The following is a 15,000-nucleotide window of genomic DNA, read 5'->3' on the forward strand; positions in this document are numbered from 1 at the left end:
GGGTGCATGGACGGACGTCAGAAGGTTAATGGCCAGGGTCTTCACTATTTCAACCCCCACATAAGTATCTGAAGCTGTATAGTCACCAAATAGTAAGCAGAATGAATATGAAAGCACATCATTGCACAGAAGGGATTCAGTGTAATAACAATAAGAATCTATAAAGCAAAATGTCTCGATAAATGTATTAAGTGAAGAAGCAAGATATATTCCTTCCCAGCTTGTATTATTGTGTGTATGGAGTGTACAAGTGTTAAATACTGTGTCCCACCTTGTTAAGTGTATAAGGAATAGAAACCTGTCTCAATAACTGTATAATAAAGTGTAGAAATGTGACATATTCTCTTCCAGCTTGAATTAATGTGTATGGAGTGTAAAAGTGTTGTATTACTGTTCCTCTCATCAGTCTAGCTAGAAAAGTGTATAGGAACCTGTCTGGCAAACTGTGTGATTCTGTATACAAGAACATAAAAAAAGAGGGAAACTGCAAGAGGACGTCAGGCCTATACGAGGCAGTCCCTGTGTGTTTAACCTACCTAATTCCATCTATCATCCCCATCCATGAACTATAAAGTATAAAAGCGTGATATATTCCCTTCCAGCTTGTATTATTGTGTATGTAGTCTGAAGTGTTGTATTACTGTTCCTCTCATCAGTCTCGCTAATTAAGTGTATAAAGGAACTGGTCTGGCAAAGTGGCAAAGTGTCTGATTCTGTGTATAAAGTGTAGAAGCAAGACAAATTCCTTCCCAGCTTGTATTAATGTGTATGGAGTGTAGAAGTGTTGTATTACATGTCTAGCAAAGTGTCTGATTCTGTGTATAAAGTGTAGAAGCAAGACATATTTCCTCACAGCTTGTATTAATGTGTATGGAGTGTAGAAGTGTTAAATCTTGTGTCCCAGTGTGTATTACTCTGCTTCTCTCATCAGTGAAGGAGATACCAGGGCAACAAGAGGAAAAACTGCACTGCAACACACCAACGCTGGGAACACATGGGGAGCCTAGAGGGTGAGAAGGAAATTGTACTCTCTCTCTCTCTCTCAAGGACAACGAACAGAGCACAGAGCATCACATCTCACCAAGGCAGGTTTTTCTTTCCTTCTCTCTCTCTCTCTCTCTCAACAAAGGAAAACTGAGTAAACTATAACCAATTTGCATTTTTTGACACCACCACCACAGTAAATAACAACAATAATAATAATAATAATAATAATAATAATAATAATAATAATAATAATAATAATAGTAGTAATAAAAAATAATGGTAAATGTAGAGATGTAAAGAATATGCCAAGTGGTTCTAATAAATTGTCAAGGACTTTTGTGAAGTTAATCTAGACACCCACACACCAACCCACACCCACACCCACACACACACACACCAAAAGAGCCACACACTTCATGAAGAGATTAAGAGGAAGGAAGACGAAGACTCACACACACACACACACACACACACACACACACACACACACACACCAAAAGAGCCACACATTTCAGGAAGAGATTAAGATGAAGGAAAGAAGAAAAAGAGAAAGAAAGAAAGAAAGAATGAAAGAAAGAAAGAAGGAACACAAACAAACAAACACACAGAGAGAGAGAGAGAGAGAGAGAGAGAGAGAGAGAGAGAGAGAGAGAGAGAGAGAGAGAGAGAGAGAGAGAGAGAGAGAGAGAGAAGGGGGGGGATGCAAGAATTAACACAAGGCTTCACAGGAGTGTTGTGCATGCATAATTCAGTTCCGGTCAGTCTGTCTATTTTGAGAGTGTTCCTGGTGTGGTGTGGTGCAGTGAAGCCTTGGCAGTGTGGTGGTGGTGGTGGTGATGGTGGTGTTTGTGTTTGTGTGTTCAGTTTTGCTTATGATTTGTTAGTTTTCTTCCAGTTCTTGCATTTGTGTTTTCATTTTTTTGTTTACTTTTAATTTGTGTTCGTGTTTTTTCATTTTTTTTTTGTTTGCCTTTTATTTTTGTGTTTATTTGTGTTTTTCCTTTTTTCGTTTGCTTTTTTTATGTTTTGTGTTTCGTTGTGTTGTTTTGCATTTCATTAGTTTTTGTTTTGTTTGTTTTCCTTTTTGTGTTTATTTTCTTGTGTGTTTTTTTAAGATGTTTCTGCATGGATGTCATTATTTCCATTAATTAACAAAACCCAGGAATTTCTGCATACGTGTCATAATTTCCTCCATTAATTAACAGAAAACACCAATGTATACCAATAAAAAAACACCACAATCAACATAACATAGAGGAAAGCAATGCAACACACCCACACCACCAACCCACACCACACCACCACAAACCTCCACCACACACACCATAACACCACCACAAATGCCAAACACAGGCTCACCACAGACCAGAAGGACACACACACACACACACACACACACACACACACACACACACACACACACACACACATCCAGGAATATGCAGGAGTAGTGTGGACCCCTCATAAAAAGAAACACATAAGGAAGCTGGAGAGACTACTAAAAATGGCTACAAAAATGGTTCCAGAATTTGAAGGGGATGACATATGAGGAGAGACTAAAGGCTATGGATCTACCAACCCTGAAACAAAGAAGGGAGAGAGGAGACCTGATACAAGTTTATAAATTGATCAACGGAATGGACCAAGTGGATAATAAGAAACTGATCCTGAGAGAAGAATATGACATCCGAAGTACAAGATCGCATAGTAAAAAGCTGAGAAAAGGAAGATGTCTGAGAGAAGTTAAAAAATATAGTTTCCCGCAGAGATGTATTGAGACGTGGAACAGTTTAAATGAAGAAGTAGTGTCTGCAACGAGTGTGCATACTTTTAAAGTAAGATTGGATAAGTGTAGATATGAGTATAAAGCCCAGGCCCTGTAAAACTAAAACTAGTAATACAACTAGGTAAATACACACGCACACACACACACACACAGACAAAAAAAAATATTATGCCTCTTCGAATCTATTGTAGATTTCACTTTTCACTACAAAAAAAAAAAAAAAAAGTAGTAGTAGTAGTATCTATTTTTCTTTTTATTTGTCTTGCCTCTAAGTAATTAAAAGAAGGAAGCCACAGAATACCTAATAATTTGATAGTATTCAGAGTCAATGACAAGGAAACCACAGTCTTTCTCTTTTAACCTTGACAGAATAACACACACACACACACACACACACACACACACACACACACACCACCACTGTTTTCTCTATTATACTTGTAATTATATACATTACTTGCATCACAAAATTACCTTTAATTACACAAGGATTGATAATTCATGTATAGATGTAGTTAGTAAAGTCTCTCTCTCTCTCTCTCTCTCTCTCCATTCTTAAACAGACTTTGTTTTCCTTCTTCATATTGAATTTCCAAGACATTCCAATATATTTCTATATAAGAGAAAATGCATTTCCACACAATTCTACAAAAGAAAAAAGTCAACTTCTTAGTTAGGTTAGATTTGGTAAGGTAAGGTAAGGTAAGGTAAGGTAAGGTAAGGTAAGGTAAGGTAAGGTAAGGTTAGGTAAGGTAAGTTTAGGTTAGGTATGTTAAGGTAAGGTAAGGTAAGGTAAGGTAAAACTGGTAATCAAGTGGGCATTTTTTTGTTATATTTTTTTGTTGCCCTTGTCCAGCTTCCTCTCTCCCAAAAAGGAAAGGCAGGGCAAGGCAAGGTTAGGTTAAGTCAGATTAGATTAGACAGCAACCTTCCATTGCATTTCCAACAAAAAAAAAAAAAAAAAAAAAAATAAATAAATAAACAAAACAACCACAACCTCTCTCACCCACACACAGATGCACACACTGACCTGATGACAAGTGATGAGCAGGGCTGCCCACACAAAGGCCCCCGCGATGGCCTGGGCAGCGGTGGTCTGGACAAAGGGCAGGTCGTCGATGGGTATGTTGGTGGGACTCATGGTGCCGGGGGAGGTGAGGGGCGGCAGGCTGGTGGTGGAGGCGTCCATCATGGTGGTGGGGAGGGTCGTGGCTTCAGGGGTGGAGGCTGCATCCCCACTTCCCGTGCTCATCTTGTGGTGCTCCTCTGTGGGGGTGTTTGGGGGTTTGTGAGTGGTTTGGGATGTGGTGTGGGACAGGATAAGTGGATGGGATAAGGTGGGTGTGGATGGGTGGAGTAGGTATGGGATGGTTTGGGGTAGGGATGAGGTTAGGTGTGGTGGAGGTGTGGTGTGGGGATGGTAGAATAGAGTAGGGAGGTTGTGATGTAATATAATATGATGTGATGTGGTGTGGTGTGGTGTGGTGGTACAGGGTGGAGTGTGATGTGGTGTGGTTTAATCTGGTTTGGTTTGGTTTGATTTGGTGTGGTGTGGTGTGGTGTGGTGGAGTGAGATGGGATGGATGGATGGGTGTGGTGTGGTATAGTGTGGTATGGTGTGGTGAAGTGATGAGAAGGGTTTTGTTAAGTTAGGTTAGGTGAAGTGAAGATGGGTTTTGGGTTAGGATGGGTGTGGAATGGAGTGGAGTTGGGTGGAGAGAGGTAGAGATATGATATGATAGGGTGGATTTGAAGTGAAGAGATGAAAAATTACACAAATGAGGATGAGGAAAGATTATATTTCTCATTTTTTTTTTTTTACGTAACAATGAAAAGGTTAACAATGAAAAATATATGAAAAATTTACCGATGACGAGAAACGCATATTTTTCTCTTTTCTTCCTCTTTCTGATATATTTCCTTCTTTCTTTTCACTTACATAACCGTGAAAAGCTCAATAATGACCTATGACAAGAGAAAAAGCTGGTGATATTTTAAAGAGACACCACACACAGCAACACCACACCCCCCGGCCACCACCAACCCAACCCATCCCCCACCAGCCCAGCCAGCAACCTTGACATTTCACAAAACACATTAGCAAGACAGCCGAGGAAGAGTAAGTCGTGTGTGTGCTGTGCTGACTACGACTCTAACCTCTCACTCGTCACAACCCCAGCAATGTCACGTCTTTCAAAACTGTCTACGTAATTCGAGTGTTTCACCACAATAACAGATAAAAAACGGCCTACCTGTGTGTGTGTGTGTATGTGTGCGTGTGTGTGTGTGTGTGTGTGTGTGTGTGTGTGTGTGTGTGTGTGTGTGTGTGTGTGTGTGTGTGTGTGTGTGTGTGTGTGTGTGTCAATGAGGCTCTATTGGGACACTCTTGAGACACTTAGGGCTCTTCACCACAAGCCCTCCAGCCACATCAGTTCAGCCCTTCACTTGGCTTCAGTGTGTACAGCAACAGTACAACACTTCCTTACACTGCCGTCATGTCCCCCCATCACTCTGTTTCTTCTGTCAAAGGTGCTTACTTATTCATCAAAACTTTACTTGCTGGAGTTCAATGCAAACCCCAAATGTCCTGGAAATATAAGGGAAAATTCTGCATACTTAACCCTTTGAGTACAATGATGCAGTAAAATGTATAACTTCCTTGAAATGGGAGCCACTTTAACAACATGAATTCACTGAGAAATTGTCCTAAATAATGAGAAAAAGTGACAATTTGAACAAGACAAGAATTAGCATGCAAAATAAACTGTAAGAGGACTAGTGACTAAGTGGGCCTTTTTTTTTTTTCCTTCATCTCTTTCTTGCCCTCTTATAAATGGCAACTGAGTGGGCCTTTCTTTTTCTTTTTGCCCTCTTGCAACTGGCGACTGTGGGCCTTTTTTTTTTCATCTTTTTATTGCCCTATTACATAAAGAAAAAAAATATCCACAGTACAATCCATGATGAAAAACAGTCACCAAGAGTACTACAGTGAAACCTTTGTATAACTCCCTGATTACCATTATCTTTGTTATCATTACCCCTATCATTGTAACTTCCCAGGGCCAGACAATGGAAGCCACTATCATTACTACTATCATCACCATTATCAACATCACCACTGCTCCAGCTAACCTTTACAGTATGACAAATATCATCATTGTAACTTTTAACTGAGGCAGGAAACCATCAATCATTAACTTCATTACTAGGACGCATTTTTACCATGAGTTTGGGTGTCATTAAACGATTTTATTTACATTAGGAGAGATCTATGGAGGTCAGAAGATTAATGGCCACAGTCTTCACTATTTTAATCCGCCACACAAGTTTCTGAAGCTGTATAAAATTGCCAAATAGTAAGCAGAATGAATAGGAAAATGAGCCACAGTACTAAAGGTGTTAATGTGTTTCTCTACCACCCATTCTACACATTATCATCATCAAAACCCCCATTACTATTACTATCATTATTATTATCACTGAAACACCATTACTATTTTTGTTATCACCACCATTATCACTGAAGCACCATTAAAACCATTGCTATCATCACCGTTATTACTAAAACCCCATTAATACCATCGCTATCATCACCATTATTACTGAAGCACCATTAAAACCATTGCTATCACCATTATCTACTGAAGCACCATTAAAACCATTGCTATCATCACCATTATTACTGCAACACCATTAAAACCATTGCTATCATCACCATTATTACTAAAACCCCATTAATACCATCGCTATCATCACCATTATTACTGAAGCACCATTAAAACCATTGCTATCACCATTATCTACTGAAGCACCATTAAAACCATTGCTATCATCACCATTATTACTGCAACACCATTAAAACCATTGCTATCATCACCATTATTACTAAAACACCATTCATACCATTGCTTTCATCACCATTATTACTGAAGCACCATTAAAACCATTGCTATCACCATTATCTACTGAAGCACCATTAAAACCATTGCTATCATCACCATTATTACTGCAACACCATTAAAACCATTGCTATCATCACCATTATTACTAAAACACCATTCATACCATTGCTTTCATCACCATTATCACTGAAGCACCATTAAAACCATTGCTATCATCACCATTATTACTGAAGCACCATTAAAACCATTGCTATCACCATTATCTACTGAAGCACCATTAAAACCATTGCTATCATCACCATTAAAACCATCACTATCATCACCATTAAAACCATTGTTATAACCATTATTTACTGAAGCACCATTAAAACCATTGCTATTACTATTATTTACTGAAGCACCATTAAAACCATTGCTATCACCATTATTTACTGAAGCACCATTAAAACCATTACTATCACCATTATTTACTGAAGCACCATTAAAACCATCGCTATCACTATTATTTACTGAAGCACCATTAAAACCATTGCTATCACCATTATCTACTGAAGCACCATTAAAACCATTGCTATCACCATTATTTACTGAAGCACCATTAAAACCATTGCTATCACCATTATTTACTGAAGCACCATTACAGTCCTTCTACTCTAAAGTGACTCCTAAGGTTTGAATCTTGAGGCAAACCCTGAGCTGTCCTTGTAATAAGTGCGGTGGTCAACAGAAAACAAGTATTATTCACATCAGATTAAGTTATCAATAAGCTACAAGGTGTTTTAAATCCAGATATTATGAAGAAGACTATAATATTGTTGCTATCACTACCATTATTACCACTGCTATCATCACCATTATCACTTAAACACTACTTTTATCATTGCTATTACCAACATTATTACCATTGCTATCATCACCATTATTACTGAAACACCACCATTATTACCATCACCATCATCACCATTATTATGCTATCACCACCATTATAACCATTACTTCTGAAACACCATCATTATTACCATCGCTATCATCACCATTATTACTGAAGCACCACCATTATCATTGCTACCACCACTATTACAACCATCACCATTATCCACCCCAAGACAAAACTATTCAGGAAACATTGTCAGCAATCAGCTATGGAGATGTGGCCTTTATCACCCCCCTCCCTCTCACACCACCACTACCATGACACACCAGTAAGGTTAGTAAGATAAGGGGAACTGATGTAATGTGTGTTGTTTATTAGGAGACAAAAATAAAAATAAATAAAAGATAAAAATAAAGTCAAAATAGAGAATTGTTAGTTGCTTTGTCCTTTAAAAAAACCCGAGATTACATAGTCGATAGTTTGTGTATTTTTGATTAAGGTAGTTTAGTTAGGTTAGGTAAGGTGATGAGTGGGTTAGAACGATCGTTTACCTGGTGTTATCAATCGTAATTCATTTGATGGACTTTACTATGGTGTGGTCTTATCTCTCCCTCACACCACCTCTAACATGACACAGCAGTAAGGTTAGTAAAGTGAAGAGACTGAAGGTAATGTTAGTGTTCTGTTAAGTTGGTGTTTCTTCTGCCTGTAACCTTTTCAGTACCATGACATGTTTTCATATTCATTCTGTTTACTATTTGGTGAGTTTATACAGCTTCAGAAACTTATGTGGAGGTTGAAATACTGAAGACGCGGGTCATTAATCTTCTGACCTCCATATACGTTTCCCAATGTAGATAAAACCATCTAATCGTAGCAAAAACTCAAGGTAAAAAATACATCCATGACTGAAGGGGGTTAAATATAAACAATTGAGATTACACAGTTGCTGGTTTGTGTATTCTAGTCATGGTATTCTTGCTGGGTTATGCCAGGTGATAAGTGGATTAGGGTCACCTTTACCTGCCACTATCAGTCACAATCAGTGTGGCAATATGAATACTTCAGAAATGTTTCAGGACTGATGGGAGAATTCTGTTTTAATGACATTGTTCTCACTTTTCTTTGGCTATAACTGGCAAAACCATCTCTATTTGTGCTAGTTACTCTTGCAATTCATCTCCTTCTATGGTAAACTCTGGACTTCCCTGCCTGCTTCTGTATTTCCATCTTCCTGTGACCTGAACTCATTTAAGAGGGAGGTTTGAAGACATTTATCCCATTCTTTTGGTTAACTCTCAACCCTTCACGGGAATTGGCATCAAGTGGGCCTTTTTGTTGCCTTTGGCCTGTTTACCCTCTTTAAAAATAACAAATAAATACCTTCCCTATGTTTCTCCTCCCGTGCTTCCCTCATATAATGGCAGGAAGCATGGCAGTGTCTTAACAATGCGACGGGATCTGAGCACATGTTCAAGGAAATTATCTGTCTGGTATTCAGGGATGCAAGGCCACACACTGAATAATGAGCCAGGATGTCGGATATTTTCCTTCATGACCTGCTGAATTTTTACCTATGAATAGTTCCTTAGTCATTTCATCATTTCCAAGCTGACCTAACCTCCTAGCTTGGGGATGCATAGTGTATTTCATAGCTGGTACAAAAGAACCAGTTTCCTTAAGAACCCTGAACTGTCTGCCCAGCCAGGACAAACAGGAGCAGCAGACCACAGCAGCACTGTCCCTAGGGCGAGAGGGACCATCCACTTCAGAGGAAGGACTGGCCGAGCCTCCTGGAGCCACCAAACACTGTGTGCTGCTCAGCCTTTAGCTTGTGGTGTGGCTGCATATATATATATATATATATATATATATATATATATATATATATATATATATACACACACACACACAAAATTAGCTGCTTTCTATTAAATAAAGACACATCTAGGACAGTGTGTATCAAGAACATGTGCCCTGGCTTAATCATTAACAGCACACAACAATAAAACTGACAACTGTGAAGACCAAGAGTGTCGCCAAAAAGTGACATCTAGGGTGGGCCAGCCACTCCCCTTAAGCGTGACACTGACTTCAAGCCTGTGGTGTGGGTTCCCAGGAGGTTGGTGTGTGTCCCTTCCCAACACAGCACAGAGCTAAAACACATCATACCACACAGCCTACACCAAGAACACACACCCTGGCAAGGCAGCAGCGACTCTTAGGGTATCCAAGGGTAGAGGCTCCAAGCTCAGACTGACACAACCAATCCTAATAACAAAGAAACAACAAGCCAAAAGTCCTAAACTATACAAATGCCCAAATATTAGTTAACATACACACACAGACGTACACATGACACCCAGAAGCACACATATATACATACACCGTTAGTAAAGGACACGCACACTGAATGAAGGACAAAAAACTAAATAAGGCAACCAGGATGAATTAAAGGTGGCAATGACTGACAACTCCATCTGTTCCGTGTGTCTATCCAGGCCACTGCTGGTGTGTGGAGGCGGCAAGACTGGTAGACTGGTGGATGGAATAGGTGGATAGTGGGTAGTCACTGGGTACCTGGCAGGCTCTGAGTGGTTTGAGGTAGAGCGGTGATGAAATGCGGAAAAATTGACAATTCCCGGATATAACAGATGGAAAGGAGGAAAGAATGAAAAGGGGGAAACAGATAATGGTGATAAAACAGGCATAGCGATGAGGAAAGGAGAGGAAACACAAATAAGGGGAAAAGGAACAAACGGTGAGCCAAAGACGCAAAGGTTCAAGATAACAGATGGAAAGAGAGAGAGGGAGCGAGGGGGAGTGGGAAGGGAGGTCACCAAAACACACCTTATTTCGCTATCCTCGCACACTATACTGAGGGGTGCAGGTGTGGGAGTGGCACATAGCACATCACAACGCACGAACGCACTGTAAGATCCTCGGTAACTCGCGACACAAGGGTAATATTGGGTCAAACTCGCGCCACACAACAACACGTACACCTCTCAATGGCGATGTTTTCAGCACTGCCTCGCGCATGCGTGCTGGCACCTCCCCGCCTGGCCCCGACACTCTGCCGACTTCATTCGACGCATTATTCCTGCATGCTGGAGAAAACTCTATGACAACAAATGGATATATGTATAAGAGCTTCAAATTCCACTATGTTTGTAACTCATTATTCCTGCTAGATACATGCTTAGTAAACCCATAATGTACTGTCAACTGTTCTTTCTTATCTTTTGGACACCCCTATTGATTGAGGAAAAATACAAGATGTTTGATATATTCTTTAATTTTGGGACATCTTGCAGTTGTTGTTTTGTATGCTTAATTAAGGAGGATGATGGGATTATATCCAACAATGGATATAAGCATTATTAGTATAAACACTCGATTTAAAATATTATGCTTAGATGAGATCTATTGGAATTATAAACAAAGTTACAATTAAAGTGCTGGATACTCCACCTAAAATGACACACAAATATGGTGCAGGTACTGAAAAGTTTCATGCATCGTCAGCAAGAGAGAGTTTATATAAACAAAATCTTACGATCATTAATAGACTGCACTATACTGTTCCATTCAAATAACTATAAATTACCTTAAAAATAAATATTTATAGAACATTACGCGTGGTATAGGTTCTGTTGTTATAAGGAGGATCACACGGATATACACACGGAAGTTGACAGGAGCTCGTTATAAACATCCGACGTTCTCCCGAGATGAGTTAAATAAAGGCAAACCACTTATAAACGAAAAACCAACACGGAGTGCATTTAATATGTGTGTATTTTATCATAATTTAGAATAAAATGGTTCTACACACAAGTCATATGATCGTAGGTCCACTGCAAACATGATATCAGTACAATATGGTAGCGGGACCCACCACCCACCCGTGCCATATTATATAATGGGCAGCAAGGTGAACGACTACCCAGGTAACGGATTCACACCTAACACTGAGGACAGCGAGGCGGATCCTGCCCTGATAGCAAGACACGAGGATGAAGCTGGATGTAAATATTTTGATTTGTGGAAAGAAATAATAAAAAGTAGTATTAGTAATAGTAATGGTGGTGGTTCTAGTGGCAGTAGTGACAGATTGCACACACACACACACACACACACACACACACACACACACACAGGAAGTGTAGTGGTTAGCACACTCGGCTCACAACCGAGAAGGCCCGGGTTCGAGTCATGGATGCGACGAGGAAAATGGGTGAGCCTCTTAATGTGTGGCCCCTGTTCACCTAGCAGCAAGTAGGTACGGGATGTAACTCGAGGGATTGTGGCCTCGCTTTCCCGGTGTGTGGAGTGTGTTGTGGTCTCAGTCCTACCCGGAGATCGGTCTACTAGCTCTGAGCTCGCTCCGTAATGGGGAAGACTGGCTGGGTGACCAGCAGACGACCGTGGTGAATTACACACACACACACACACACACACACACACACACACACACACACACACACACACACACACACTTGAAAAAGTTCCAAATTGACATACCTACACACACTCCACATTTACTAAACCTTCATCACACTTGTACACATCTTGTAAACACTTAAAAATTCCATACGTTACTTACAATACTGTTAATTGTCGCATATAGCAGAATTGAAAGGGCAACTAAACTAAATATTGCCCATGTTATGCGAAATCGTAATTACATAGAAAACCAAGGTTTGAATGGGTAAACTAAAGTAAATATTGTCTTCCGTCACTTTTCACGCCGGCGCCGCCACTGCCTCCTCCTTCTACTCCCACATTTCTCCTGTTTTCTTGTTTGTCCTTCCCCTAACTACACTCCAATTAACGCAAAACGGATAACAACAGTAGCAGCAACAACAAAACAATAGAAACAAGCAGTGACAGGCCAGACCCATCCCCACCCCCTCACTTCATACACACACACACACACACACACACACACACACACACACACACACACTTATCCACCTACTACCGCTTAAACATGCACCCGTCAGCCCATTAGTGTACTCGTTACACCTGGGACGAATGCTAGTGAGTGATATTAACGAGGACACACACTGGAGGGCAGGAGGGTATCGGATTCATAGCGTCACTCATACACAAACACTTTTCACAGTTATTTCATTACTACAGGAGAAAGTTGACCCATTTTGACGTTATTGAAATAAAAGCACTTCACTGTTTTCACTTATATCCGCTATTGTCTCGTTTTGACCAAAATACGGGCCTGTCTTCTCCGCCTCAGACGCCCTGCAATCTTTTCTAGCCAGCTTGTTCCTTAACTCTATTAGTTGGTCTTTTCACTACGATTATTGGGTTTCTATACATGTTTCGTTTCTTTTGAAGTGTTTTCCGCGCTTCTCTTCAGGAAATATGTGGCGTTTAGTACTCGTTTATGGCCTAGATCAGGAACAGCTTTTGGGCTAAAATTTCCATCTCAGCATTTGGAGATTTCTTATTTCAAGCTATAACCGAGTCTTACCATTCCACAGAATCACTTATGCTCTTTTAATTGTGTTACACTGCCACTGAGTCAAATATGTGGGTTTTAAAATAGTGTTTAGTCGTATTAAATGTTGGTTTTATAGTTTTTGTTTTCATTTGTTTACATCTGGTATTGATGGTATAGCTCCTTCTAGATTATTTTGAAAGACAGTTCAGATTCTTTAAAGTGTGTCAGCATACTCGTCAAGTCAACATGGCTAGACTTTATAGTGGTTTATAATGTGTTAAGGTTTTAATACTTATTTTCCTACATTTATTTTTTCTGTGAGTTTGTTTCTGGTTTTAGCTAACTGTTGGATGCCTGAAAAGATAGTTCATATTGTCTAATATTTTTCCATATCCCTGTGAAGTCAAAAGGACTGGACGTTTCATTGTTATTAACGGTGAAATGTTTTGATACTTTTATGATACTTAATTTTAAAAAAATCTTTAATACTAGTTAGGCTGGGGATGTTTTAATATTGTGGATATTTGTTTAAGTATACATCAAGTCATAAAATATCAAGTATTTGGATCTAGCTTCATTTTTTCTATAACTCAATTTTGAAATGAGTTCCGTTACGTACGTAAATCATCAACCGCCACCAGCCCGGCACAGTGTGACGTCATCGAGTGGGCGGGGCTGGCTCAGCTGCCGCCTGCCTGCTGTGTTTAGCTAATATCTGGCATACTTTGCAATGTTTTTGAGCCACTGGTGTCACTAAATGGAGCCACATGACTGTGCTTTGCTATCAGTTTTTCAGATATGACTGTGCTTGGCAGGTTTTGGTGTGATAAAGGTTTAAGTGAGGCAGAATGGTGGAGGCCTTCTACACACACAAACACTATCAACACTTCACCATACTGTTCGTTGCTCTTGTTGTGAGTGACACGGAATTATCATATAAAGAGCAGCAACACCATCAAAGACCGCCTATTACAACGAGACATAGTGCAATGATCCCGTAGCTGGACGAGTGGTGGGTGGGTGGGTCACTTACCAATACTACGGTGTTGTAGATGTAATTTCTAAGCAGCTCCCGGCCCTTCCTGCCAGACACCAAGCTTTCACCACTACACACAAAGGCACCCACGGCCCGTGTCAGCGTAAATCCATATCAAATAAGGCACACGGTCACCATCCAAGCACTATCACTCCTTGTCTGAAACTATTGGCTATCGGCCGCTGGCACCTCTCTCTCCTTGACTGTGTGTGTTGGCCATGGCGGAACACGACTCAAAATACACTCGTTCCACTTCCAATAACATTAAACCACACTAATACAAAATGAAATATGATAAAATGTAAGCCTGGTTAGAGTAAATTCACGTTAAGTAAGGCACCAGGAACACACGGCCGCCCTCCAGACACTATTACTTCTTCAAAATTCAAAGTGCCTCGGCTGCTCGTGTCTGGCATCTCTCCCGCCTCGCACGCGCAACCGAGGCGGGACAAAATACACAATGCACTCGTTCGGCAACAACAATTATAGAAAATGAAATATGAAATGTATAGACATGTCAAATTAAATGATAAGCCATAATCATCGTAACTGTCAATGTATCTACGTACTTGTGTATCAAATAGTTTGGTAGAAGGAAGAGGGAGAAGCGCTTGGGAGTTGTGAGAGTACTAGCAGATATACTTGTTAAATCAGTATAGAGAAGGAAAGAGAGCGAGGAGGAGGAGGAGGAGGAGGAGGAGGAGGAGGAGGAGGAGGAGGAGGAGGAGGAGGAGGAGGAGGAGGAAGAAGAAGAAGAAGAAGAAGAAGAAGAAGAAGAAGAAGAAGAAGAAGAAGAAGAAGAAGAAGAGGAGGAAAAGTAGGAGAAGGAGGAAGAGGGAATAGTGTAAGAGATAAAGGAGAGAGATAACTGGAAGAAATCAGAGAAGAAATACTATAATTAAAACTGTGTGTGTGTGTGTGTGTGTGTGTGTGTGTGTGTGTGTTGTC

The 15,000-nt window shown here is 40.2% G+C and overlaps 1 protein-coding gene across 5 annotated transcripts in view; it reads right to left on the reverse strand.

The window, feature by feature from the left end:
• The window catches only part of LOC123513507 (transmembrane protein 184B-like), a 54,146-nt gene extending 40,073 nt beyond the window's left edge, over positions 1-14,073 (reverse strand). For 3 of the 5 annotated variants that reach the window (XR_006677388.1, XM_045270706.1, XM_045270708.1), the window contains exons 1-2: positions 10,400-10,601; positions 3,804-4,039 (exon numbers count right to left, since the gene is read on the reverse strand). Coding sequence is in view for 4 of the 5 variants with exons in the window: in XM_045270706.1 (XP_045126641.1) it covers positions 3,804-4,025 (222 nt within the window). In the remaining variant the exon portion in view is untranslated. Of the gene's footprint in view, positions 1-3,803; positions 4,040-10,399; positions 10,602-14,049 lie in introns of those variants that run through there. The other 2 variants (XM_045270707.1, XM_045270709.1) reach the window with 2 other exon arrangements.
• Between the last annotated feature and the right edge of the window lie 927 nt (positions 14,074-15,000).

This window comes from Portunus trituberculatus, chromosome 36 (genome assembly GCF_017591435.1).
Source record: "Portunus trituberculatus isolate SZX2019 chromosome 36, ASM1759143v1, whole genome shotgun sequence".
In the NCBI taxonomy this organism is placed as follows: domain Eukaryota; kingdom Metazoa; phylum Arthropoda; class Malacostraca; order Decapoda; family Portunidae; genus Portunus; species Portunus trituberculatus.